This window comes from Theropithecus gelada, chromosome 10, assembly GCF_003255815.1.
Source record: "Theropithecus gelada isolate Dixy chromosome 10, Tgel_1.0, whole genome shotgun sequence".
NCBI lineage: Eukaryota > Metazoa > Chordata > Mammalia > Primates > Cercopithecidae > Theropithecus > Theropithecus gelada.
Window position 1 is genome coordinate 69,011,496 of NC_037678.1, and position 27,157 is coordinate 69,038,652.

The following is a 27,157-nucleotide window of genomic DNA, read 5'->3' on the forward strand; positions in this document are numbered from 1 at the left end:
GAGACTAGCCTGGCCAACATGGTGAAACCCCATCTCTACTAAAAATACAAAAATTAGCTGGACATGGTGGCGGGCACCTGTAATCTACTAAAAATACAAAAAATTAGCCGAGCATGGTGGTGGGTGCCTGTAGTCCCACCTACTCAGAAGGCTGAGGCAGGAGAATTGCTTGAACCCTGGGGGAGGGAGGATGCAGTGAGCCCAGATGGCGCCACTGCACTCCAGCCTGGGTGACAGAGCAAGGCTGTATCTCAAAACATACATACGTACATTGAAGCCATTGAGGGGCCATGTGACTGACACTCTGAGAAGATCGCTATGGTAAAGGATACCCCAGTCGGATGGGGACCTGCTCCTCCCTGTATCATCACCTGTCGCCCATCTCAGCTCTAAGCAGGGCGACTCCTCCTTCTGGAGCCCTCCTTCCAAGTACACGCCTCCTTCCAAACCCACTAGTGAACCGAAAATAGCCCAAGGGAAAATGCCTTCTGACTGGACAAATCGTGTGTGTGTGTGTGTGTGTGTGTGTGTGTGTGTGTGTGTGTGTGTGTCCTTGGGCGGACCCCACTGTGATTGGTTACAGGCTTTCCTTTCTCTTCCAGTCAGACAACTATCTCGATGAGTGCTATTGCCCCATGACACAAGTACGCTCTCTGATTGGCCTTCCATGCATGAGTGACGGCAGAAACAGCTTATAGACGCCACGACTTGGCGGCGCTACCGAGGGGCTGTGGGCGCTGCAGCTGGACCCTCGGGCTGTCAGTGCGCTTCCAGCTCCGCACCCCGAGCCGGTGCGCCGCCCGCACTATGGCAGCCCCGCCGCAGCTGCGGGCTCTGCTTGTAGCCGTCAACGCACTGCTGCGCAAGCGCCGCTACCACGCTGCGTTGGCCGTGCTTAAGGGCTTCCGGAACGGGGCTGTGTGAGTGGGGCCATCGGGCCGGGCTGGGGCTGAGGGATGTCCTGGCTGGGGTCGGAGGCGCGAGTTCAAAGTCCGACGCCGCAGTGCTGTGTGCCCTGGAGCAGTCCTCTTTTGTCTCTAAGTCTCGGAGGTCACTATCTATGCAATGGGAGCTGGATTTTGGGTTGCGCGCCTTCCCAGCCCTGAACTGGGTTTCCCACTGCACATTTTCTGGGTCTTCCAACCTTTGCAGCCTGGCCCTCTTGCTTTGACCTCCTCCCATGCCAGCTCCTGTATCCCCTTATTTGGGTTCAGTTCACCTCGCCTCGCGGTGTGCCTTTGGGCCTGACTGGCCTCAACGGCCCTATTTGCACAATGGGGAACTAGGCTCTGGCCTCTAGCTGGCAGGCAGAAGCCTCCTGTTTATACTGTCCCCATGAAGCTGCCCATGGACTTGCATCCTGCTTCTCACTCCTCACCTGTGGGACTCCAGCGCCAAGTCCCATTTGGCTAAGGGGGCTCCTGGGACTGACAATGAATGTAAAAGAAGCTGCAACTATCCTGGCATTTTACCTGCAAGAGAGGAGGTCTTGGGGTCATTGCCCTGGCAGGTGCCTAGAGGGGAGCTCAGCCTCCTTTAAACCTAGTGCATAACAGCCACCATTTATTTTTATTTTTATTTTTTAATTTTATTTATTTATTTTTTGAGACAGAGTTTCGCTCTGTCGCCCAGGCTGGAGTGCAGTGGCACAATCTCGGCTCACTGCAAACTCTGCCTCCTGGGTTCACACCATTCTCCTGCCTCAGCTTCCAGAGTAGCTGGGACTACAGGCGCCTGTCCCCACGCCGGGCTAATTTTTTGTATTTTTTAGTAGAGACGGTGTTTCACCGTGTTAGCTGGGATGGTCTCGATCTCCTAACCTCGTGATCCGCCCACCTCGGCCTCCCAAAGTGCTGGGATTATAGGCGTGAGCCACCGCGCCCGGCCGCCACCATTTATTGAGGTCCTATAGTGCCAGAACCCGGGACAAAGTAGAGAACAAACCAGAGAAAGTGGTTTGTGCCCCCGGAATTGGCATCCTAGTGGCAACGTGGGATGGTGGGGAGGATATGGATGCCTTGGCTTGAACCCTGGTCCCACCTGCTCTGTGATCTGGAGGAAGTCATTTAGCCTCTCTAAGCCTCAATTTCTGTAAAATGGGCATGGTACTAGTACTTACACTATCAAGATTGAGTCAATATGTGTGAAATGCTTAGCACAGGCTGGCCACGGTGGCTCACACCTGTAATCCTAGCACTTTGGGAGGCCGAGGCAGGTGGATTATCTGAGGTCAGGAGTTCGAGACCAGCCTGGCCAACATGGCGAAACCCCATCTCTACCAAAAATTAGCTGGTTGTAGTAGCATGTGCCTGTAGTCCCAGCTACATGGGAGGCTGAGGGGCAGGAGAACTGTTTGAACCCAGGAGGTGGAGGTTGCAGTGAGCCGAGATTGGGCCACTCTACTCCAGCCTGGGAGACAGAGTGAAACTCCGTCTCAAAAGAAAAAAAAAAAAGAAAGTAAGTTTCATGAGGCCATAACTTATCTATTTTGTTCCTTGGTGTATTACTAGCACCTGGTATTTAGTAGTTTCTCAAATATTTATTGAATGAATGAATAAGTGTGCAAGATCAGAATTGCCATTGTCCCCATTTTCCAGATGAAAAGGCTATAGCTCAGAGGTAGACCCATTGCTCATGGCCACAGCACTTGGTCAGGGTTGGAGCCAGGATTCAAACCCAAGGATGCCTGGCCCCAGTGCCAGGCTCTTGGCTCCCATGGACACTCAAGAGTCAGGTAGAACTGGTTCCCACTGGTTCTGGCCAGATTATGTCAGCTATTGCTTAATCATCAGTGACCCTTTTGCCAAGTTTTTTTCTTTTTTGAGACGGAGTCTTGCTCTGTTGCCCAGGCTGGAGTGCAGTGGCATGATCTCGGCTCACTGCAAGCTCCATCTTTTGGGTTCAAGCCATTCTCCTGCCTCAGCCTCCTGAGTAGCTGGGACTACAGGTGCCCGCCACCAGGCCCGGCTAACTTTTTGTATTTTTTAGTAGAGACTGGGTTTCACCATGTCAGCCAGGATGGTCTCGATCTCCTGACCTCGTCATCTGCCCGCCTCGGCCTCCCAGAGTGCTGGGATTACAGGCGTGAGCCACCGCGCCCGGCCCTTTTTGTTTTTTTGTTTTTTTAGACAGGATCTCGCTCTGTCACCCAGGCTGGAGTGCAGTGGTGTGATCTCACTCGGTTCACTGCAACCTCCGCCTCCCGGGTTCAAGCAATTCTCCTGCTTCAGCCTCCCAAGTAGCGGGACTACAGGTATGCGCTATCATGCTTGGCTAATTTTTTTGTATTTTTAGTAGAGACGGTTTTCACCATGCTGGCCAGGCTGGTCTCGAATTCCTTATCTCGTGACCACCTGCCTGGGCCTTCCAAAATGCTGGGATTACAGGTGTGAGCCACTGCACCCGGCATCCCCACACATCTTTTTAAAAAGTTTTATGTTGAAATAATTTTGGATTTATAATTTCCTCATTTTACACAGTTATTGCTGTGCTGCACACACATCTGTACACCTTGCTCTAATAAGTTGTATGTCCATATCAGTGTGCATAAAGTTGCCTCATTCTTTTTTTTTTTTTTTTTTTTTGAGATGGAGTGTTGCTCTGTTGCCCAGACTGGAGTGCAATGGCACTATCTCGGCTCACTGCAACCTGCACCTGCTGGGTTCAAGCGATTCTCCTGCCTCAGCCTCCTGAATAGCTGGGATTACAGGTGTGCACCACCACATCCAGCTAATTTTTGTATTTTTAGTAGAGATGGGATTTCGGTACGTTGGCCAGGCTGGTCTTGAACTCCTGACCTCAGGTGATCCACCTGCCCCAACCTCCCAAAGTGCTGGGATTACAGGCGTGAACGACCGTGCTGGGCCTTTTTTTTTTTTTTTTTTAATTTAAAGATGGGGTCTTGCTCTGTCACCCAGGCTGGAGTGCAGTGGTGTGATCATAGCTCACTGTAGCCTTGAACTCTTGGGCTCCAGGAATCCTCGCACCTCAGCCTCCCAAGTAGCTAGGACTATAGGTGCACAACACCAGTTAATTTTTCATACTCTTTATAAAGACAGAGTATCACTACATTGCCCAGGCTGGTCTCAAGCTCCCGGCTCAAGCGATCCACCCACCTCAGCCTCCTAAAGTGCTGGAATTACAGACGTGAGTCACTGCACCTGGCCAAATTTTTTATTTTTTGTAGAGATGGGGTCTCACCATGTTGCCCAGGCAGGTCTTGAACTCCTGGCCTTAAGCAGTCCTCCTACCTTGGCCTCCCAGAGTGCTAGGATTACAGGCATGAGCCACTGCACCCAGCCTTGGACACAGATTTGATTCCAGTCTTTTGTTTTTTCAAACAAGCCTGCAGTGAACATTCATGTATATTTGGGGAGACAATAGTATGTGGCTCATGACCATTGTCTCAAGGGGGCTGTCCAGGATTTTTAGACCTTGTAGCCTGGTAAGACCAGGGTCGGTACCTGGAGAACTTAGTCAGGGATAGGGGTAGGGATGGAGTTGTCCAATAAAGAATAAAAAAAGAAGAGATACTAATATTGACTGAGCTAGGAACTTCTACATGTGCGTAACTGCCAAAAGCCATTCTGTAAAATGGAGAATACCTTTTGTTGATGGGAAAAGGGAGGTTCAGAGAGGTTAACTGATTTATCCAAGTTCACACAGCAAAACATGGCAGGGCTTTGGCACCAAATACCACTGTCTTTCTACTATTCATTTGAGTATAGTTAAAACAATGAAAGTAGGCCGGGCGCGGTGGCTCAAGCCTGTAATCCCAGCACTTTGGGAGGCCGAGACGGGCGGATCACGAGGTCAGGAGATCGAGACCATCCTGGCGAACACGGTGAAACCCCGTCTCTACTAAAAAATACAAAAAACTAGCCGGGCGAGGTGGCGGGCGCCTGTGGTCCCAGCTACTCGGGAGGCTGAGGCAGGAGAATGGCGTAAGCCCGGGAGGCGGAGCTTGCAGTGAGCCGAGATCGCGCCACTGCACTCCAGCCTGGGCGACAGAGCGAGACTCCGTTTCAAAAAAAAAAAAAAAAGAACAATGAAAGTAAACATGGTCACATCATTCCTAGATCCCTAAATGAGGAGGAGAAAGGAGGGGTGGGGGAAGAGGTTTGAATCTTAAAAGGAGGCAATTATGTAACATTTAAAATATTTAATAATTTTAAAAGCAATGCTTAATCACAGATAATTTTGGAAGTATAGAAAAGTTTAAAAAGCAAGCAAAAATAAATTTTATATTCCTCCAGTGCAGTGGGCATTGCTAATAACAGTGGCATATTTCCTTCCAGTTTTTTAAATTTTATTTTTGTTTTTGAGACAGAGTCTTAGTCTGCTGCCCAGGCTGGAGTGCAGTGGCACAATCTCGACTTGCTGCAGCCTCCGCCTCCCGGGTTCAAGAGATTCTCCTGCCTCAGCCTCCCGAGTAGCTGGGAATATAGGTGCCCGCCACCATAGCCAGCTAATTTTTGTAATATTTTTAGTAGAGACAGGGTTTCACCATGTTGTCCAGGCTGGTCTCAAACTCCTGACCTCAAATGATCTGCCCACTTCAGCCTTCCAAAGTACCAGCCTTTTTATAAATGCATTTTTTACAAAGTTGAGGTCCTCCTTTGTATAATAGTTAGAAAGAGGTATAGTGTTACCTAACAGCTGTTTTAGGGAATTTGTTAACTTTAAGATGAGCCAAGCTGAAGATAGAACCTTCTAGAAATGACATTGTCATGGGTAAGGGCTGTTCTGGCATCGGTCAGTCAACAGTTATTTATCAAGCACATGTTATTTGTCAGGTACCATGTGGGGTGCTAGGGACTATGCAGATGACAAGCCAGACACATTCCCTGTCTTCACAGAGCCCACAGTCTAGCACAGGAAAGCGATCATTATAATAGAATAAATAGTTAACAGCTGAGTCATTAAACTGGGAAGATGAAGTGCTGGAGAGAAGTTTTGGGATCTGTGGCAATGAAAAATTGCGCAAACCTAGGCTGGAGTATCAGAAGGCCTTTACAGAGGGCCCAGCTGAGACTGGAAGGCTGAGGGAAGGTGACTGGGGAGGAGCACGCCAGATAGTGGGAACTGCCAGGACAAAGCCAGGAGCAGAGAAGGACCTGATGTGTCAGACGCAGTCCAGGAAGGACAGTGTGGCTGGAGCAGCAGAGGAGGGCTCTGGGGTGAGGTGGGAGCATTGACCAGGGGCTGTAGCACTTTCAAGGCTGCAGGGAGGAGCTTGGAATTTGTTCTGTGAGTAGTGGAAAGATGTTAGAGGATTTTAAGCTGGGAGTGATGTGATGAGATTGATGTTTTTCAAAGATGAGACTGGCTAGGACGGGCAGGGTGGCTCACGCTTATAATCCCAGCACTTTGGGAGGCTGAGGCGGGCGGATCACCTGAGGTTGGGAGTTCGAGACCAGCCTGACCAACAGGGAGAAACCCCATCTCTACTAAAAATACAAAATTAGCCGGGCATGGTGGCACATGCCTGTAATTCCAGCTACTTGGGAGACTGAGGCAGGAGAATTGCTGGAACCTGGGAGGCAGAGGTTGCAGTGAGCCGAGATCACGCCATTGCACTCCAGGCTGAGCAATAAGAGCAAAACTCCGTCTCAAAAAAAAAAAAAAAAAAAGATGAGACTGGCTGCAGTGAGAATGTCAGGATGGAGCAGAGGGAGCAATTCCACAAAGCCAGTTGAGCAAGGATGGTGGACCTTTTACATGTACCATCTCCTTCCATCAAAATTATACGGCCGGGCATGGTGGCTCACACCTGTAATCCCAGCACTTTGGGAGGCCGAGGCAGGCGGATCACCTGAAGTCAGGAGTTCGAAACCAGCCTGAGCAACGTGGAGAAACCTTGTCTCTACTAAAAATACAAAAATTAGCCGGGCGTGGTGGCGTGTACCTGTAATCCCAGCTACTCAGGAGGCTGAGGCAAGATAATTGCCTGAACCAGGGAGGCAGAGGTTGCAGTAAGCCAAGATCATACCACTGCACTCCAGCCTGGGCGACAGAGAGACTCTGTCTCGGAAAAGAAAAAAGAAATTACAACGAGCCCTCTGACGTTTAACATCCCTTTTTAAGGTTGGCGGATCACCTGAGGTCAGGAGTTCCAGACCAGCCTGGGCAACATGGTAAAACCCCATCTCTACTAAAAATACAAAAATTAGCCTGGCATGGTGGCTGGCGCCTGTAATCCCAGCTACTTGGGAGGCTGAGGCAGGAGAATTGCTTGAACCCAGGAGGCGGAGGCTACAGTGAGCCAAGATTGCACCACTGTACTCCAGCCTGGGTGACGGAGCGAGACTCCATCTCAAAAAACAAACAAAAAACAACCCTTTTTATGCTGATCATGATGGCACACACTTGTAGTCTCAGCTACTCAGGGAGCTGAGGCTGGAGGATCGCTGGAGCCTACGAGTTCAGGGCTGCGGTGAGCTATGATCATACCACTGCACACCAGCCTGGGAGACAGAATGAGGCTCTGTTGTTGAATAATTAAAAATAACATCCCTTTTTATGGTGGGGAAACTGAGGCTCAGAGAAGTTAAAGGACACGCCTGAGGCCATACTACCCGGAAGTATCAGAGCCAGGATTTGCATCCAGCATGATTTCCCCTCCCAAAGTGGTGTCAGAATTTGGGATGGGGAGAGAGAACAAGCAGTCAAAAGGAGAGCCCAAAAAGAAAGTGCAACACAGTGACGTTATAGTAACTGTTTTCTTCTGTTTCTACAGCTATGGAGCCAAAATCCGGGCCCCTCATGCACTGGTCATGACCTTTCTCTTCCGGAATGGCAGGTACACATCCCTCAAACTGGGAGAGAAGGTGGTCAGCCCTCAGTGCCAGGACAGTCGTAGTAGCTTCTTAGCTGGGTCTACCCTGTCCCCCCCATCATGCCTCCTACAGTTCAACTCTTTTTTTCTTTTGTTTTTTGTTGTTGTTGAGATGGAGTCTCTCTCTGTTGCCCAGGCTGGAGTGCAGTGGTGATCTTGGTTCACTGCAACCTCCGCCTCTGGTAATCAAGCGATTCTCCTGCTTCAGTCTCCTGAGTAGCTGGGACTACAGGCACCCGCCACCAGGCCTGGCTAATTTTTGCATTTTTAGTAGAGATGGGGTTTCACCATATTGGCCAGGCTGGTCTTGAACTCACGACTTCAGGTGATCAGCTGCCTGGGCCTCCCACAGTGCTGGGATTACAGGTGTGAGTCACCGTGCCTGGCCCTAAAGTCCAACTGTGATCCCATTATCCCTGCTTGAAAACTCCCTGTGCCCTCCAAGGAAGCCCAGCTTCCAGGCCTGGCCTTCAGTGCCTTCTGCAGTCTGGCCTCAGCTGACCCCCTGTTGTGTCCACCCTGGGGTGCCTTTGGCACACAGAACTCACTGCCATTCCATGCACGTGCCATGTGTAGCTCCACCTGCACACGTCTGCTCATGCAGCACTCACGCCAAGAGAGCCTTTGGCTCGCACTCCACCTTTACTTCCCTCCTAGCAATCCAGACCAGTTCTCTGAGGATCACTTCCTCCTCAAAGCTCCCTGATCTCTCGTCTCTTGCTCAAGCCTCTTCACCTTCCTCTCATTTCCCGTAGCTCTTCCCTCAAGGCACTTCTCAGAAAACGGGTTGCAGTCTAGTGTTTAATGCATACAGGCTCACGTAGAATGTACAGGAATCATGCACTGCTAGCCTCCAGGCCAACTCCAACTTGCAAGATGTGCTCATTTTGTATTTTTATCTTATTTATTTGTTTGTTTTGTTTTTGTTGTCCTCCAAGTCATTTTTTAAAAAACTGAACTCATGTGTATTCAGCAGGTGTTTATTGAGCATCTGCTATGTGCCAGACACTGTTCTCGGTACTGGGGATACAGCAGTGAACAAAACAGGCAGTGACTCCTGCTGACATTCTAGCAGGGGGTGGCAGAAAATAAACCTAGTAAGGAGCGTCTGTGGTATGTTAGAAGGTGATATGGTTATGGAAAAGTGAAATTAGAGCAGGGAAAAAGGGAAAGGGCATCAGAAGTGCTGAGGGGACAGGTTGCAGAATTAAATAGGGAAGGCCTCTATAAGAAAGTGACATTGGAGTAAAGACTTGAAGGAGACAGAGTTGTCCAGGTGGATATGAGGGGAAAGAGTGTTCCAAGCCACGGGCATAGCCAATGCAAAGGCCTTGAGGTAGGATCCTGCCTGATAAGTGTGAGGAGGCTGGAGCAGAGGGACTGAAGGGGAGAGAGGACAGAGAGGCGGGTCACAGCTTGACCTGGGTCAGTCCTCTCCAGCTTTGGGTCATAGAGAGGAATTTGGCTTTTCCTTTAAGTGCAATGGGAAATTGTTGTAAGATTTTGAGCAGAGCTGCACCATTATTTGACTTACGTGTTAACAGCGTGAGGGTTAAGAATCTGCTACCAGGCTAGGCGCAGTGGCTCATGCCTGTAATCCCAACACTTTGGGAGGCCGAGGTGGGTGGTACACTCGAGGTCAGGAGTTCGAGACCAGCCAGGCCAACATGGCAAAACCTTGTCTCTACCAAAAAATACAAAGATTAGGTTGGGCACAATGGCTCATGCCCGTAATCCCAGCAGTTTGGGAAGCTGAGGCAGGCAAATCGTGAGGTCAGGAGATCAAGACCATCCTGGCCAACACGGTGAAACCCTGTCTCTACTAAAAATACAAAAATTAGCTCGGCATGGCAGCACACGCCTGTGGTCCCAGCTACTCAGAAAGCCGAGGCAGGAGAATTGCTTGAACCTGAGAGGCAGAGGTTGCAGTGAGCCGAGATCACGATACTGCACTCCAGCTTGGGCCACAGAGTGAGACTCCGTCTCAAAATAAATAAACAAACAGATTAGTCGTACGTGATGGTGCACACCTGTAGTCCCAGCTACTCAGGAGGCTGAGGCAAGAGAATCGCTCAAACCCAGGAGGAGAGGTTGCAGTGAGCCCAGATCATGCCACTGGACTCCAGCCTGGGCAACAGAGCTAGACTCCATCTCAGAGAAAAAAAAAAGAAAAATTGCTGCCAGGTTAAGAACAGATTGGTGTGGGGGGAGGGGAGCGGGGCCACCCAAGGGCAGAAGCAGGTTCCCTCCAGGAGGCTGTGGCAGTGATGCAAGTGAGCCAATGTCGGGCTTGGACCTCAGTGGTGCTGGTGCAGGTGAGAAGAGTGGTCAGTCTCTAGACACATTTTGAAGGCAGGGTTAGTGCCAACATTTAAAAACTGGTAGATTCCACATGGAAATCGAGCTTTCCTGCCTTAGGACTGGCAACACTGGGGCCTGTGTTTGCATGGGGTGACAGCCGGCTGCTCCCGGCTGTCCCCAGCCACCTGGAAGATTTCCCCGTGGACCCTCTCACTCATTCAGGGTCCTCGTCGAGCTTTAAGAGCACCTGAGTGGCCGGGCGCGGTGGCTCAAGCCTGTAATCCCAGCACTTTGGGAGGCCGAGACGGGCGGATCACGAGGTCAGGAGATCGAGACCATCCTGGCTAACACGGTGAAACCCCGTCTCTACTAAAAAATACAAAAACTAGCCGGGCGAAGTGGCGGGCGCCTGTGGTCCCAGCTACTCGGGAGGCTGAGGCAGGAGAATGGCGTGAACCCGGGAGGCGGAGCTTGCAGTGAGCTGAGATCCGGCCACCGCACTCCAGCCTGGGCGACAGAGCCAGACTCAGTCTCAAAAAAAAAAAAAAAAAAAAAAAAAAAAAAGAGCACCTGAGTTTGCCATTCCTGAATTGGGAGGAGTAGACTCTGCTCTTTCTCTGTGTTGTCCTTCCTGCCCCCTAGTGATTTTTTTTTTTTTTTTTTTTTTTAATTTTTAGAGACAGGGAATCTGTTACCCAGACTGGAGCGCTGTTGCGCAATCATGGTTCACTGCAGACTCAAGCAAACCTCCTTCCTCAGCCTCCCGAGTAGTGGGAACTACAGGCATGTGCCACCACACCAGGCTAATTTTTTCTTTATTTTTTTTTATAGAGACGAGGTCTCATTATGTTGCCCAGGCTGGTCTGGAACTCCTGGGCTCAAGGAATCTGCCCGTGTTGGCCTCTCAAAGTGCTGGGATGACAGGTGTGAGCCACAGGTGTGAGCTACTGTGTCTGGCCTCCTAGTAACTTTTTTTTTTTTTTTTTTTTTTTAAGGTAGAGTCTCTCTCTGTCGCCCAGGCTGGAATGCAGTGGCGCCTACTCAGCACAGCCTCCCAAAGTGTTGGGGTTATAGGCGTGAGCCACTGCACTGCACCTGACCTCTAGTGATTTTTAAGGGATAAAAAGAATAGCCTCCTCTATTTAAATGTTCACTTCTCAGGATAAAGACCAAACTCAGCATGGCCCCACTGCCTCTGCCCTGCACCCTCCCCACAAACTCTCTGGTTCTCTGCCCATGGCCACTGTGGCTTCTCTCTGCTCCTTTCCTCATACTCTCTGCCCCTCCTCTGGGCCTGGCACGTGCTGAGCCCTCTGCCTGGGATGCAGCTCCCCTCCCCTCTTGACCTCCTTGACTCCTCATCAGGAAGATCCCAGCACCATCTCTTGTCAAGGTCAAAGTTCTTTTTGTGATTATTTATTTCACATTTTCCTCTCCCAGCAGATCTCAAGCCCCTGAGGGCAGCGAGCAGATCTGTTTCTTCTCAGAATTGTATTCCCAGATCCAACACATGGCAGACACTCACTCCTTCACTTCTTCACATTTTTACTCAAAAAAACATTTATTAAGCACCTACTATGTGCCAGGCCCTGCAGATGAACAAGCCAGATCCAGACACCACCCTCCTGTAGCTGCTACTGGGGTGGGGGAAGATAATAAACAAGCATATAAATGTCGGGTGGTGACCATAGCTAGGAAGGAAAAGAAAATTAGGGTCAGGACAGGATGTGATGGGTATTCTATTCTGTAGGGTGATCAGGGAAGGTCTCCTTGGGGAAGTGGCACTGAGTCAAGGCCTGAATCAGGGGAGAGAGCATGAAGGGTAGAGGCCGGTGACTGAATGAGCATTACTCTGAGCGCTTTGGCAGGTTGTTAGGCATGCCCAGTGCTCAGTGGGGCTGCCGAGCCTGCACTCATGGCAGGGGCGCCTGTGTTTGTGCAGCCTCCAGGAGAAGCTGTGGGCCATCCTGCAGGCCACGTATATGCACTCCTGGAACCTGGCATGGTTTGTGTTCACCTACAAGGGTCTCCGTGCCCTGCAGTCCCGCATACAAGGCAAGACCTACCCAGCGCACGCATTCCTGGCGGCCTTCCTCGGGGGTATCCTGGTGTTTGGAGAAAACAATAACATCAACAGCCAGGTAAAGATCCTCCCGAGGTGGGGGTGGTGAGGGGGGCGTGGTTCAGCACAGAGGTGGGGGTGACAAAATGGGGAGTGGTTCAGTACAGAGGTGGAGTGACAGAAGGGGGCGTGATTCAGTACAAAGGTAGGGGTGATGGAAGGGGGAGTGGTTCAGTACAGAGGTGGGGGTGACGGAAGAGGGCGTGGTTCAGTGTAAAGGTGGGGGTGGGGGAAGAGGGCATGGTTCAGTATAGAGGTAGGAGTGGGGGAACGGGCGTGATTCAGTGTAGAGGTGGGAGTGGGGGAAGGGGTGTGGTTCAGTGTAGAGGTGGGAGTGGGGGGAAGGGCGTGGTTCAGTGTAGAGGTAGGAGTGGGGGAAGGGGCGTGGTTCTGTATAGAGGTAGAGGTAGGGGAAGGGGCGTGGTTCAGTGTAGAGGTGGGAGTGGGGGGAAGGGGCGTGGTTCAGTATAGCGGTAGGGGTGGGGGGATGGGCCTGGTTCTGTATAGAGGTAGGCGTGGGGGAAGGGGCATGGCTCAGTGTAGAGGTAGGAGTGGGGGAAGAGGTGTGGTTCTATATAGAGGTGGGGGGAAGGGCGTGGTTGTGGATTAGGGTGGGAGTGGGGGAAAGGGCATGGTTCTGGATAAGAGGTAGGAGGCGGGGAAGGGATGTGCTTCAGTGTAGAGTTATGAGTGGGGGAAGGGGTGTGGTTCAGTGTAGAGTTATGAGTGGGGGAAGGGGCATGGTTCTATATAGAGGTAGGAGTGGGGGATAGGGTGTGGTTCAGTGTAGAGTTAGGAGGCAGGAAAGGAGTGTGGTTCAGTGTGGAGGTGGGAGTTGGGGAAGGGGCCTGGTTCCGTGTAGAGGTAGGGGTGGGGGAAGGGGACGTGGTTCAGTGTAGAGGTGTGGGTGGGGGAAGGGGCGTGTTCAGTGTAGAGGTGGGGATGGGGGAAGGGCGTGGTTCAGTGTAGGGGTGGGGGGATGGGCGTGGTTCTGTATAGAGGTAGAGGAAGGGGCGTGGCTCAGTGTAGAGGTGTGGGTGGGGGAAGGGGCGTGGTTCAGGGTNTCAGTGTAGAGGTGTGGGTGGGGGAAGGGGCGTGGTTTAGTGTAGAGGTGGAGGTGGGGGAAGGGCGTGGTTCAGTGTAGAGGTGGTGGAAGAAGGCGTGGTTCAGTATAGAGGTGGGGGTGGGGAAGGGGCGTGGTTTCATATAGAGGTAAGCGTAGGAGAAGGGGCCTGGTTCGGTGTAGAGATGGGAGTGGGGAGGGGGCGTGGTTCAGTGTAGAAGTGGGGGTGGGGGTAGCGGGCATGGTTCTGTATAGAGGTGGGGCTAGGGGAGGGGGCCCTGGTTCTGTATAGAGGTTGGGGTGGAGGTGATGAAGATGATAAGCTCTTAGCTCTTTTACATGTCTGAGGTCTGTGACTCACCAGTCCCTCTGTGACTTTGGAAGGTCATTTCCCTCTCAGTTTTTCCATCTGTAATTTCATGGTTCCCAAAAATCAATGCTTGTGCTGCTCTCTGGGGCAGAGATTGTTTTTGAAAACCACTCTGTAGTGAAATGAGGGGAAAAAATGACCCTGAAGTAAGGTTTTCATAAAAGAAAACTTAATACACTCTTAAAAACTCTCTCTCATTCTGTGACTTGTCTTTTTTCTGGGTTAAAATTCCCTTTTGCTATGAGATGATGATGAATAAGAGACTAAATGCTAGTTGTTGGGTTTTTGTTCTGTTTTGTTTTTATTGAGACAGAGTCTTGCTCTGTTGCCCAGGCTGGAGTGCAGTAGCACAATCTAGGCTCATTGCAACAACCTCCATTTCCCAGGTTCAAGCATTTGTCCTATCTCAGCCCCCCGAGTAGCTGGGGGGACTACAAGCGCCTGCCACCATACCAGCTAATTTTTGTATTTTTAGTAGAGATGGGGTTTCACCATATTGGTCAGACTGGTCTCAAACTCCTGACCCCAGGTGGTGCCCCCCTTGGTCTCCCAAAGTGTAGCGTGAGCCACCGCACCTGGCGGAATGCTAGTTGTTTTTTAATGTTCTTTGGCATCCTGCAAAGTTAGCAGCCTCTCTCTACTTGCCTCCCTCAAATTTCTTAAATATTTTTAAATTGTAAAAATATTTTTTAGGACAGGTATGGTGGCTCATGCCGGTAATCCCATCTCCATTAAAAATGCAAAAAAATGGCCGGGCGTGGTGGCTCAAGCCTGTTATCCCAGCACTTTGGGAGGCCGAGATGGGCAGATCACGAGGTCAGGAGATCGAGACCATCCTGGCTAACACGGTGAAACCCCGTCTCTACTAAAAAAATACAAAAAATTAGCCGGGCAAGGTGGCGGGCGCCCGTAGTCCCAGCTACTCCGGAGGCTGAGCCAGGAGAATGGCGTGAACCTGGGAGGCGGAGCTTGCAGTGAGCCGAGATAGCACCACTGCACTCCGGCCTGGGCGACAGAACGAGACTCCTTCTCAAAAAAAAAAAAAAAAAAACTGCAAAAAAATTAGGCATAGTGGCACACACCTGTAGTCTCAGCTGCTTGGGAGGCTGAGGCAAGAGAATCGCTTGAACCAGGGAGGTAGAGGTTGCAGTGAGCCAAGATCGTGCCACTGCACTCCAGCCAGGGTGACAGAGCAAGACTCTGTCTCAAAAAAAAAAAAAAGAAAAAAAAATTTAACCATTTTTTTTTTTAACTGTAATTTTTATTGGCTGTCACATATAATCCCAACACTTTGGCATGCTGAGGCGGGAGGACTGCTTGAGGCCAGGAGTTTGAGACAGCTGGGGCAACACAGCAAGACCCCATCTCTAAAGTTTTATTTTTATTATTATTATTATTATTTTTTAACTACATCCAAAGTAAGCTGAAGAAAAGAAGCAATAAAAATTAGTGCAGAAAATGGGCTGGCGCTGTGGCTTACAACTGTAATCCCAGCACTTTGGAAGGCTGAGGTGGGCGGATTATCTGAGGTCAGGAGTTCAGGACCATCCTGGCCAACGCAGTGAAACCCTATCTCTACTAAAAATACAAAAATTAGCTGGGCGTAGTGGACGACACCTGTAATCCCAGCTACTCTGGAGGCTGAGGCAGTAGAATCGCTTGAACCTAGGAGGCAGAGGTTGCAGTGAGCCGAGATCCAGTAAGCCCACTCCAGCCTGGGCGATAGGGCCAGATTCCATCTCAGAAAAAAAATTAAAAATTTAGTGCAGAAATCAATGAAACTGAAAACACGAAATCAATAGAGAAAAGGAACTAAACCAAAAGTTGATTCTTTGAAGAGATAAATAAAATAAACCCTTAGCCAGGCTCATTCTTTGAAGAGATAAATAAAATAAACCCATAGCCAGGAAAAAAGAGAAATGAAACAAATTATTAATATCAAAAACAAAAGAGGGACATCACTACTGATCACCAGTAATTCCCATCATTCCCTCTTTGCAGATCAACATGTACCTGTTGTCACGTGTCCTGTTTGCCCTGGGCCGCCTGGCTGTAGAGAAGGGCTACATCCCTGAACCCAGGTGGGACCCGTTCCCGCTGCTCACCGCAGTGGTGTGGGGGCTGGTGCTGTGGCTCTTTGAGTATCACCGATCCACCCTGCAGCCCTCACTGCAGTCCTCCATGACCTATCTCTATGAGGACAGCAATGTATGGCATGGCATCTCAGACTTCCTCATCTATAACAAGAGCCGCCCCTCCAATTAATGCAGCCCTGAGGTGTCTGGCTGTGGCTCAAGATGTGGCTCCATGCAGACCCTCCCAAAGGATCCTGCCTTCTCAAGATCATGGAGCTCAGACTCTAACTGGTGTTATCCAGGTTCCATTTGCTGAAGTAAAAACACTGATTTTCAAATCCCAGTGGGTACCTTTGTATGGTGGCACGAGTGGCCGAATCAGGCTGAGGAATCTAGGGCTTGGTTCCAGCTGTGCAGCTGACTTCTGTGAGACTGGGGCCAGCCACACCACTCTCTAGGCCTCAGGGGTCATGGAGCTCAGAGGAGGGCCCTGAGATCTCTTTCTGGTGGGAATGTTCATTCTTCAACTGTTCTTACATCACAGAGGGCTCCTTGCTGGTGGGCAGTGGGTTGTAAATACTTTTTAAAAAACACTTAAGTTCCTCATCTCAGATGTTGTTCTATTGGAGAAGTTCTAGAGTCCCACTGTCCAATAGAAACATGTGAGCCATATATGTAATTAAAATGTTTCTAGTAGCCACGTTACAAAAAAGTAGAAGGCTGGCCACTGTGGCTCACTCCTGTAATCCCAGAACTTTGGGAGGCCAAGGCGGGTGGATCACTTGAGCTCAGGAGCTTGAGACCAGTGTGGGCAACATGGTGAAACCCAGTTTTTACAAAAAATACAAAAAAATTAGCCGGGTTCTATCACCTGTGGTTCCAGCTGAGGTGGGAGGATCACTTGAGCCTATGAGGTCAAGGCTACAGTGAGCAAAGATCACACCACTGCACTCCAGCCTGGGCAACAGTGACACCATGTCTCACCAAAAAAAAAAAAAGACTAATCATTTTTTTTTTTTTTTTGAGACGGAGGCTTGCTCTGTTGCCCGAGCTGGAGTGCAGTGGCCAGATCTCAGCTCACTGCAAGCTCCGCCTCCGGGTTCACGCCATTCTCCTGCCTCAGCCTCCCAAGTAGCTGGGACTACAGGCGCCCGCCACCTCGCCCGGCTAGTTTTTTGTATTTTTTTAGTAGAGACGGGGGTTTCACCGTGTTAGCTAGGATGGTCTTGATCTTGTGACCTCGTGATCCGCCCGTCTCGGCCTCCCAAAGTGCTGGGATTACAGGCTTGAGCCACCGCGCCTGGCCAAAAGACTAATCTTAACTATATACTTTAACACAAATTTCTAGAAGCTATTTCAACATATAATTAACATAATTAGATATTTTATACTCTTTTTTGTATTAAGTATTCAAAGTTGGGTGTATGTTTTGCCACCCACATTTTCAGGGCCTAGTAGCCACATGTGGCTAGTGGATGCTATGACAGCCAACACAGATATAGAACACTTGTATCCTCACAGAAGATTCTAGTGGACAGTGCAGATCTAGAGCTAGAGGACATGGGTTTGAGTCCCCACTCCCCCACTGTGTAACCTTGGGGAAGGTTCTGGACCTCTCAGAGCCTCAATTTATCATAAAATGAGGATAATCATAATGCCCTGGTCCTCACTGGACTTGTGCAACTACCACTGCTCCACTACTTCTAATTACTTTCATTTAGTGCATTCATACTCCCACTTGGGTGTTTTCCACATATTATTATTATTGTTATTATTATTTTAAGTAGTGACAGGGTCTCGCTCTGTTACCAGGGCTAGTCTCGACCTCCTAGCCTCAAGCAATCTTCCTGCCTCAGCCTCCCAAAGTGCTATGATTACAGGCATGAGCCACTGCCCTAGCCTGCACATATTTTTAAACCATACAGTGGCCTTGCAAATATGTGTTTTGGTCCCCATTTTACAGATGTAGAAACTGAGGGTCAGGCCGGGTGTGGTGACTCATGCCTGCAATCCCAGCACTTTGGGAGGCTGAAGCAGGCAGATCACCTGAGGTCAGGAGTTCCTGACCAGCCTGGCCAACATGGTGAAACCCCATCTCTACTAAAAATACAAAAATTAGTTAGGCATGGTGGCACATCCCTGTAATCCCAGCTACTTGGGATGCAGAGGCAGGAGAATCGCTTGAACCTGGGAGGCAGAGGCTGCAGTGAGCTGAGATCATGCCACTGCACTCCAGCTTGGGGCACAGAGCGAGACTGTGTCAGAAAAGAAAAGAAAAAGGAAAGGAAAGGAAAGGAAAAAGGAAAAGAAACTGAGAATCAGAAAGAGGAGTAACTTGCCCAAGGTAATATAACTAGTGTAACAGCCAAATCAAGATTTGAACTTAGATTCATCTGATTTCAAAGCCCATGTTTTTTTCAGTGCCTTGTTTCAAATTTAGAAACCTAAGCCATGCTATGCAAATGTTAGCTTATCACAGGATATGGGCCAGAAAGGGGTACAAATTCAAATGCCCACAGGGGCCTACAATGACATAGTGCTATGCAATGGGGAGTGATGGGGACATAGGGGAACTGGAGACTTGTGTGCCAGTCTGATTTTTTCTTTTTTTTTTTTTTTTGAGACTGAGTCTCGTTCTGTCACCCAGGCTGGAGTTCAGTGGCGCGATCTCGGCTTACTCCAAGCTCTGCCTCCCGGGTTTACCTACACTGTTCTCCTGCCTCAGCCTCCTGAGTAGCTGGGACTACAGGTTCCTGCCATCACGCCCGGCTAATTTTTTGTATTTTTAGTAGAGACGGGGTTTTACTGTGTTAGCCAGGATGGTCTTGATCTCCTGATCTTGTGATCCGCGGGCCTCAGCCTCCCAAAGTGCTGGGATTACAGGCTTGAGCCACCGTGCCCGGCCAAGTCTGATTTTTTCAAAACCACGATCCTGGACCAGGCATAGTGGCTCACACCTGTAATCCCAGCACTTTGGGAGGCTGAGGCCGGAGGATCACCTGAGGTCAGGAGTTGGAGACCAGCCTGGCCAACGTGGTGAAACCCGATCTCTACTAAAAATACAAAAATTAGCTGGACATGGTGGCGGGCACCTGTAATCCCAGCTACTCGGGAGGCTGAGGTGGGAGAATCTCTTGGACCTGGGAGGCTGCTGTGAGCCATTGTTCTTCAGCCTGGGTGACAGAGTAAGACTCTGTCTCGGAAAAAAAAAAAAACCACACCAAAAAACCACACAATCCTGGACAAATCAAACAAGTCTCCAGGAAAATTTGGTCCATGGGCTACCAATTTGAGACCACTGGTCTGGGTAGATATACTTTTATTAATATACTTACTCCATCAGTCTTTTTCTATGTTTCAGAAGTTACTAGTAGAAATGTACACGGGAGTCACTGGAGACCTTATTAAAATGCAGCTTCTGATTCAGTGAGCTGCATTTCTCCCAGGCTCCCCCGGTGCTGCCAGTGATGCTGGTCTGAGTAACAAGGGAGTGGGGAATGATATGGAGCCATCCATTGTTATCCCATCTGACAAATGAGGCACAGAGCCCTAAGGTAATTGAGGTGGGATCAGTCTGATTCTGTAAGCTGTGTTTTCAGCCACAACATTTATTGCAAACTTGGAGCAGGTGATTTTGAAGCTCCTTTAACTTGCCGTAGAGGTTGAATGAGCTCTAGAGCAAGGAGTCCACAACCCTGGTACTGGTCCATGGCCTGTTCTGAACCAGGCCGCACAGCAGGAGTTGAAAGGTGGGCGAGCCAGCGAAGCTTCATCTGTATTTACAGCCACTCTCCACTGCTCACATTACCACCTGAGTTCTGCCTTCTGTCAGATCAGTGGTGGCGTTAGATGCTCATAGGGCGCAAACCCTATTGTGAACTGCACATGCGAGGGATCTAGGTTGTGCACTCCTTATGAGAATCTAATGCCTGATGATCTGTCACTGTCTCCCGTCACCCCTGGCTGGGACCATCTAGTTGCTGGAAAACAAACTTAGGGCTCCTACTGATTCTACATTATGGCGAGTTGTATAACTATTTCATTACATATTACAAGGTAATAATAATAGAAATAAAGTCCACAGTAAATGCAATGTGCTTGAATCATCTTGAAACCATGTCCCCTCCCCACCGGTCCATGGAAAAATTGTCTTCCCCAAAACTGGTCTCTGGTGCCAGAACGGTTGGGGACCGCTGCTCTAGGGATTGGGGAGGGCAGAGGGCTTGGGCCATCACCAAGCAGGTTTTATAGCAGATGGTGGGGGTGCCCTGCCTATAGCCCCTCTAACTGACCACTCTCGTGCACACCAGCCAGCTTTGCCAGTGGTTACTCCTCTGTCTTTCTGCCTGAGGACTCTAGCTTGTCACTGGTGCCTCCTTTGCCAGCCTTTGGCAGGCCTGGAGGACTGGGGAATGAACACATCCCTGGAGCAACCCTCAACCAATGACTGATAAGTAACCCCACTCCCACAGCCTGCAGCCCTCAGCCCTCGGGTGGCATACCTCAGAAGCGTGTGCTCCACACGGACTCCCAGCCAAGCAGGGCTGAGCCTCAAACACCCTCCCCGTCTCCCTTCCTCATGCCCCTACGAATGCTTCCTGGGACCACTTCCCATATGAACCACTTGCACTCAAATCCTTATCTTAGAGTCTGCTACTGGGGGAACCCAAACTAGAATTGGCCTCTGTACAGTAGGTTGAGAGGCAGTATAGCATGGTGGTCAGGGACATCGGCTTTGGAGCCAGAGTGCCTAGGCTCAAGCCCTGGCTCCACAGTTTCCTTGGGCAAGTGACTGAGCCATTCTGTGCCTCTGTTTCCTCATTGATAAAGTAGGCGTTGTAGCACACACCTCATTGAGTGGACTGGAGGGTTAAAGACTATGACACAGTTAAAGTGAGTCCTCAATAAATGCTGTTATTTCCAATAGAGCATCCAAATGTAGAGGAAGGGTGCCCCTGAGGACTGAGCACACCCTGCATTTAGCCTGTCCTGCCCCCAGCTGAAGGTGAAACCTTGGCCGCCTGCCCTCCTGAAGTCCCCCCACTGCTGCTGGGGGTTGGCCAGCTCCGCCACCGACTGTCTCTGCTCTCTAAGAATAGGTTTCCCTCCCAGATGGCATCTCTCTGGATGCTGCTAGAGCATCTGGTGCTTCCAACTGCACACTCCAGGGAGGAAGGTGGTGTGGTCCGCGCTGGGGAACAGGGCTTTGGCTTCCAGCAGATCTGAGAGGAGTCCCGTTTGGCTCCTTCCTAGCTGCGCTCCATTCTCTAAGGCCTGTAAAACAGGGATGGCCAGAGGGCTCTTGTCACACAGTAAGCACTATGCTTCCTAAACTCTAGTTCCTGAAATAGAATGGTTTAACCTCTACTTACTAAACACCTGCTACAATCCTGTTAATTCTTTTGACGTGTAAGACTAAATATATATATATATACACACACACACATATATATACACATATATATGTATATATATATTTTTTGAGACAAGAGTCTCACACTGTCGCCCAGGCTGAAGTGCAGTGGCATGATCTCAGCTCACTGCAAGCTTCTCCTCCCAGGTTCACACCATTCTCCTGCCTCAGCCTCCCGAGTAGCTGGGACTAGAGACACCTGCCACCGTGCCTGGCTAATTTTTTGTATTTTTTTTAGTAGAGATGGAGTTTCACCATGTTGGCCAGGATGGTCTCGATCTCCTGACCTCGTGATCCATCCGCCTCAGCCTCCCAAAGTGCTGGGATTACAGGAGTGAGCCACCATGCCTGACCTAAAAAATATATTTTTAAATCAATACTACACATAGTACAAAATTCAAAGTTATAAAAAGTCTGTAGCCAGGCATAGTGGCTCATGCTATAATCCTAACACTTTGGGAGCCTGAAGCAGGCTCATTGCTAGAGCCCAGGAGTTCAAGACCAGCCTGGGCAACATAGGGAGACCCTGTCTCTATAAAAATTACAATCAGCCTGGTGTGGTGGCATGCACATATAGTCCCAGCTACTGGGGAGGCTGAGGTGGGGGGATCACCTGAACCCAGGAGGTTAAGGCTGCAGTGAGCTGTGATCATGCCACTGCACTCCAGTCTGGGTGACAGAGTGAGACCCCTTTCCCCACCCCCTGCAAAAAAAGGGGCCGGGCATGGTGGCTTTCACCTGTAATCCCAGCACTTTGGGAGGCCGAGCCAGGTGGATCACTTTAGGTCAGGAGTTCAAGACCAACCTGGCCAACATGGCGAAACCCCGTCTCTACTAAAAATACAAAGATGAACTGGGTATGGTGGCACGCGCCTGTAATCCCAGCTACTTGGGAGGCTGAGGCGGGAGCATCGCTTGAACCCGGGAGGCGGAGGTTGCAGTGAGCCGAGACCACACCCCTGCACTCTAGCCTAGGTGACAGAGCAAGACTCTGTCTCAAAAAAAATAAATAAATAAAAAGTATAACAGGGAAAAGTCAGATTCCTTCCTACACCTGTGCTGCACCCCCAGGCCCTTCCTTTGCAGTGGCACCCACTGTTAGCACTTTCTCATACAGCCTTCCTGGAATATTCTATGCACAGCCATGTATTTTTGTCTTAAACTTACGTTGCAATGTCGTCTCAACTCTTTGGCATTTCTTCCTTGTCCTCTGTGTGTCTGGTTTCTCTTTGATCAAGAATCCGATATAAAAGTGAGTCCTTTCTTTGAGCCTGTTTCCCCCTACACCCCTGACAACTTCCCCTCCCAGATATCTTGGGCAGATCCTTGCCATGATCAGTGTGAAGATGGTCCCAGGTGTCCTGAGCCTTACAGTAGATGACACCAAGCATTCAGGCCCACAGAACTCCAAGTAAAAGGGGAAGGACAAAACTCAAGTTAATTTGGGCCTCTTCTGCTGCTCTGCTCCCAAATTAGAGACGCTAAGTGAACCCATGTGAGCGCAGTGACTCACAGGCCCAGACGCCAAGAAGCTGCCTTGTGTGATGCTCGCCACTGCAGTCTTCCACATTGAGGCTCCAGAAGGGATTCTGGTGACAGTGTTTCCTTCCACATTGTTCACTTTTCCCTTCCCATGAGTGCATTTGGGGTGTATAAGAATCAGACTTTGAACGTGGCTCTCTCCTAAACCAGAATGCCATACTGTACTCAACCTCTCAAAACGAAGCCCACGTCACCACAATTTGTGACTTCAGATGGGTTGCTTTCTATGATAAATTTGAGGATCTTTATAAAAAGAAATGTTTTTTTTTTTTCTTCCCCTTCCTTGTCTTGTTCCAGATTCACAGGGGGAGAGTTTGTCTTAGTTCAGCCTTGAAGGGCATTTGGGGTGAGCAAGTTTTGATTTTCAGCAGAGGGTGCCCTGTAGAGTGGGACCCATGCTGGTCTCAGCCACTCAGATAGAAGACAGAGGGAGATAATGATCATGTAGTCCTTCATATAAAAACTAAAAGTGAAATAAATTAATTAAAAAATAAAGAAGACAGAGGGAGAGCTGAGCTCTCCTGAGTTTTGTTCTGAGAAATGGTTTCTGAACGGAGGCGCCCTGTTTTCTGTGCTGGGACTCTCAAAACTGCTGCAGATGTCATAATTTAATAAAGAAGCCAGAAGCCAGGCGGAATGGAAGTGCAGGTCCCAGTGTCTGTGTCAGAAGCCTCATTCTCATTGCTTTTCCGGCCTCTCCCTCCAGCTTCTCCTCATGGGCTGGATGTCAGCTGGAAGAAGGATCAGGGCCAGACCATATCAGCTCCTTTAGGACACTCCTTTTTTTTTTTTTTTTTAAATTTATTTTTGAGATGGAGTCTCACTCTGTTGCCAGGCTGGAGTGGAGTGGTGTGATTGAGGCTCACTGCAACCTCCGCCTCCCAGGTTCAAGCGATTCTCCTGCCTCAGCCTTTCAAGTAGCTGGGACTACAGGCATGTGCCAACACGCCCAGCTAATTTTTGTATTTTTAGTAGAGACGGGGTTTCACCATGTTGGTCAGGCTGGTCTTGATCTCTTGACCTCGTGATCTGCCTGCCTCGGCCTCCCAAAGTTCTGGGATTACAGGCATGAGCCACAGTGCCTCGCCATGTTCTTTCTTTAACACACTAAATAACAAGATCTGGCCAGTTGCAGTGGCTTACGCTTGTAATCCCAGGACTTTGGGAGGCTGAGGCAGGTGGATCACCTGAGGTAAGGAGTTTGAGACCAGCCTAACCAACATAGTGAAACCCCATCTCTACTAAAACTACAAAAATTAGCCAGGCATGGTGGCACATGCCTGTAGTCCCAGCTACTCGGGAGGCTGAGGCAGGAGAATCACTTGAACTTGGGAGGCGGAGGTTGCAGTGAGCCAAGATCGTGCTATTGCACTCCAGCCTGGGGACAAGAGCGAGACTTCGTCTCAAAATAAATAAATAAAATAAAAGGATCTAGCATCAGGTTCAAAATGGCCATGATTTCAAAGGTAGGATAAGCATGAGCATATCCCAGGGTACCCGCAGCACTGGGAGGGGAGATGGAAACAGCTGTGATTTCTATTGGGGACAAAGTCCCACATGCTGCCAACAGCCCTCTGGTTCGTTGCCTACATTCAAAATGGAAGGAAATGTTCCATTGCAGTTAGAGGCTAGTGAAAATAAAAATGTAATTTTTTTTTCTGTCTAAGTTCATGGAACTTGGGGTCCATGGGTCCCAGATTCTGAGTCTCTGCTCAAGAGTAGCCTTCCCTGGCCGGGCGCAGTGGCTCACGCCTGTAATCCCAGCACTTTGGGAGGCCAAGGTGGGCAGATCACCTGAGGTCGGCAGTTCGAGACCAGCCTGACCAACATGGAGAAACCCCGTCTCTACTAAAAATACAAAATTAGCCGGGCGTGGTGGCACATGCCTATAATCCCAGCTACTAGGGAGGCTGAGGCAGGAGAATCGCTTGAACCTGGGAGGAGGCAGAGGTTGTGGTGAGCCGAGATCACGCCATTGCACTCCAGCCTGGGCAACAAGAGTGAAACTCCGTCTCCAAAAAAAAAAAAAAAAGTCATCCCCACCTGACCACATAGCAGCTGGCATTGTGTCTTTTTGTTGTTGTTGTTATTTATTTATTTATTTATTTATTTTGAGAAGAAGTCTCATTCTCTTTCCCAGGCTGGAGTGTAGTGGTTTGATCTCGGCTCAGTGCAACCTTTGTCTCCTGCGTTCAAGTGATCCTCCTGCCTCAGCCTCCTGCCTAGCTGGGATTACAGACGAGTGCCACCACGCCCAGCTAAGTTTTGTATTTGTAGTACAGACGGGTTTTCACCATGTTGGCCAGGCTGGTCTTTTTTTTTTTTTTTTTTTTTTTTGAGATGGAGTCTTGCTCTGTCGCCCAGACTGGAATGCAGTGGCACGATCTTGGCTCACTGCAAGCTCCGCCTCCTGGGTTCACGCCATTCTCCTGCCTCAGCCTCCCGAGAAGCTGGGACTACAGGCACCTGCCACCACGCCCGGCTAATTTTTTGTATTTCACCGTGTTAGCCAGGATGGTCTTGATCTCCTGACCTTGTGATCCGCCCGTCTCGGCCTCCCAAAGTGCTGGGATTACAGGCATGAACCACCGCGCCTGGCCGGCCAGGCTGGTCTTGAACTCCTGGCCTCAAGTGATCCGCCCGCCTTGGCCTCCCAAAGTGCTGGGATTACAGACATGAGCCACCATACCCAGCCGCAGCTGGCATGGTTTACCGAGCCTTGAGCACAGGAATCATACGAATACTAGCTAATGTTGGCTGAATTCTTAGAAAGTGCCAGGTGATGGTGGAGGCCAGGATTCAGTGACAAAAGAAGGCAGTTACCACGTGGGGCTCATAGCCTAAGGAGGGAAGACTGACCAGTGATGTGATATTCCAGAACTTTGGAGAGTGGTGGGTGCCATGAAGTCATACAGGGCAGTGTGATAGAGGGGCTTGGGAGGAGAGAATGAGAGGCTGTTTTCTGGGGAAGGCCTCTCTGAGGAGGTGATGTTTGCTCTGAGCCCTGAATACTGAGGAGGGAGCTCTGCAAGGCTAGAGGAAGGGCGTTCCAATCAAGGGTTCTGCAAGTGCACAGGCCCTGAGGAGGGAGCAGCCCAAGGTATTCCAAGGCCAGGAAGGGGCCAGCGTGACTGACTGAGTGCAGGGGTGGGGCTCGCTGGAGATGAAGCCGGGAGGCCAGCTGGATCCACCAGGCAGGCTTCATGGGCCAGGGCAAGGGGTCTGGGTTTTCTTCTAAGTGTGGCGAGCAGCCTGTGGCAGGTTTAGGCTGGGGAGTGACGTGATGATGGTTATGTTTGGGGAAGATGCTTCTAGCTCGTGTATAGAACAGAGTGTAGGGGCCAGGCCGGCGGCATACATCCCAGTGAGGAAGCCACATGGTGGTCCTGGAGGGAGACCAGGGTGGGCGACGACAGAGGTAGAGAAGAGTGGGCACATCTGGGGTGCACTTTGGAGAGAGACACAGTGGCCCAGGGCTTTGGTGGGGGGTGAGGGAGAGGGGTGTAGTGAAGGATGCCCATAGTTCCCCTCCTAGGCCTTGCCTCCCAGCTAAGAAACAGACCCTGACCTTCCTTCCCTCGCACCCCACCTCCTCAGCCCCCTCAGTGCCCTCTATGGTCCCTCGGGGACCTGCCTCCTGCCCACTGGGCCCCTGGCATCCCCGGCTTCCCAGCTGGCCCGATTGTTGTTACTCCCCAGGGAGTCATGGGAACACACTCCCTCTTCCCCCGCCACCCCCCTCTTCCCAGACAGGGCCAGGCCCTAACAATGTCCCTCAGCCAGCCAGTGGCCTGGACACAATACCCGTGTTTCGGTTTGCTGCCAGCTCCGGGAGGCCTGCTGGGTTTCCTGGTCTGTGTGGCATATATATAACTCTGGCTTCCAGCAGGGATTTTTTTGTTTGTTTGTTTGAAAAAAAAAAAAAAAGAATCTCTGGCTCCTCCTCTTTGAATATCTTAACATATTATAAAAAGTCTTTCTCTTCCCATCCTGAGCCCTCCCCATACGCTTCCCTGACTGCCTTTGCCATGTGCCTGTCAAGCCGGGGACCAAATGCAGGTCAGCAGGTGTCAGTGAGAAAATGACAAAAAGAAAGAAAAGCTGATCGCTCCACCATGACCAGCCTCGAATGTGCTGGGGATGCTGAAGGTCATGAGGACAACCTGAGGGCCTGTGACGCGGCAGGCCCTGAGCCTGGCACTTTTTGTACACCACAGCTTGTCACTTCTAAGATGCCATCCAATATGAGATATGCCATTTTGAGCCCCTAAGAAAAATAGTTACTGACTACAAATGGATATTCCACTGATCCTAGGATGCACCTCAATTTCAGAGAGGTTAAAATATGAAAGAAAAGGTCTCAGAATCAATGGATTATGGTATTATTTCATTTTACACGCTTCATTGCCCTCCAAACATAGGGTTTTTTTTTTC

At 50.0% G+C, this 27,157-nt stretch overlaps 1 protein-coding gene across 2 annotated transcripts; it reads left to right on the plus strand.

Annotated features, from left to right (window-relative positions):
• The first annotated feature begins 583 nt into the window (after positions 1–583).
• Positions 584–16,756, plus strand: PXMP4 (peroxisomal membrane protein 4). Of its 2 annotated transcripts, XM_025399050.1 has the most exons (4): positions 690–920; positions 7,739–7,801; positions 12,081–12,279; positions 15,695–16,756. In XM_025399050.1, the coding sequence occupies exons 1-4, from the start codon at positions 808–810 to the stop codon at positions 15,956–15,958; spliced, it is 639 nt and encodes a 212-aa protein (XP_025254835.1). In that variant the 5' UTR covers positions 690–807; the 3' UTR covers positions 15,959–16,756. The 2 variants fall into 2 exon arrangements, with proteins under 2 accessions (XP_025254836.1, XP_025254835.1); XM_025399051.1 differs by lacking the exon at positions 12,081–12,279 and having other exon boundaries at positions 584–920; positions 15,695–16,480.
• Positions 16,757–27,157: the final 10,401 nt, after the last annotated feature.

Bases quoted from the DNA above. Each gene is read 5' to 3' on its own strand.
- PXMP4 (XM_025399050.1), top strand. From the start codon at position 808: ATGGCAGCCCCGCCGCAGCTGCGGGCTCTGCTTGTAGCCGTCAACGCA. The intron at 921-7,738 runs GTGAGTGGGGCC...CTGTTTCTACAG, and splicing joins GGCTTCCGGAACGGGGCTGT to CTATGGAGCCAAAATCCGGG. The intron at 12,280-15,694 runs GTAAAGATCCTC...CCCTCTTTGCAG, and splicing joins ACAATAACATCAACAGCCAG to ATCAACATGTACCTGTTGTC.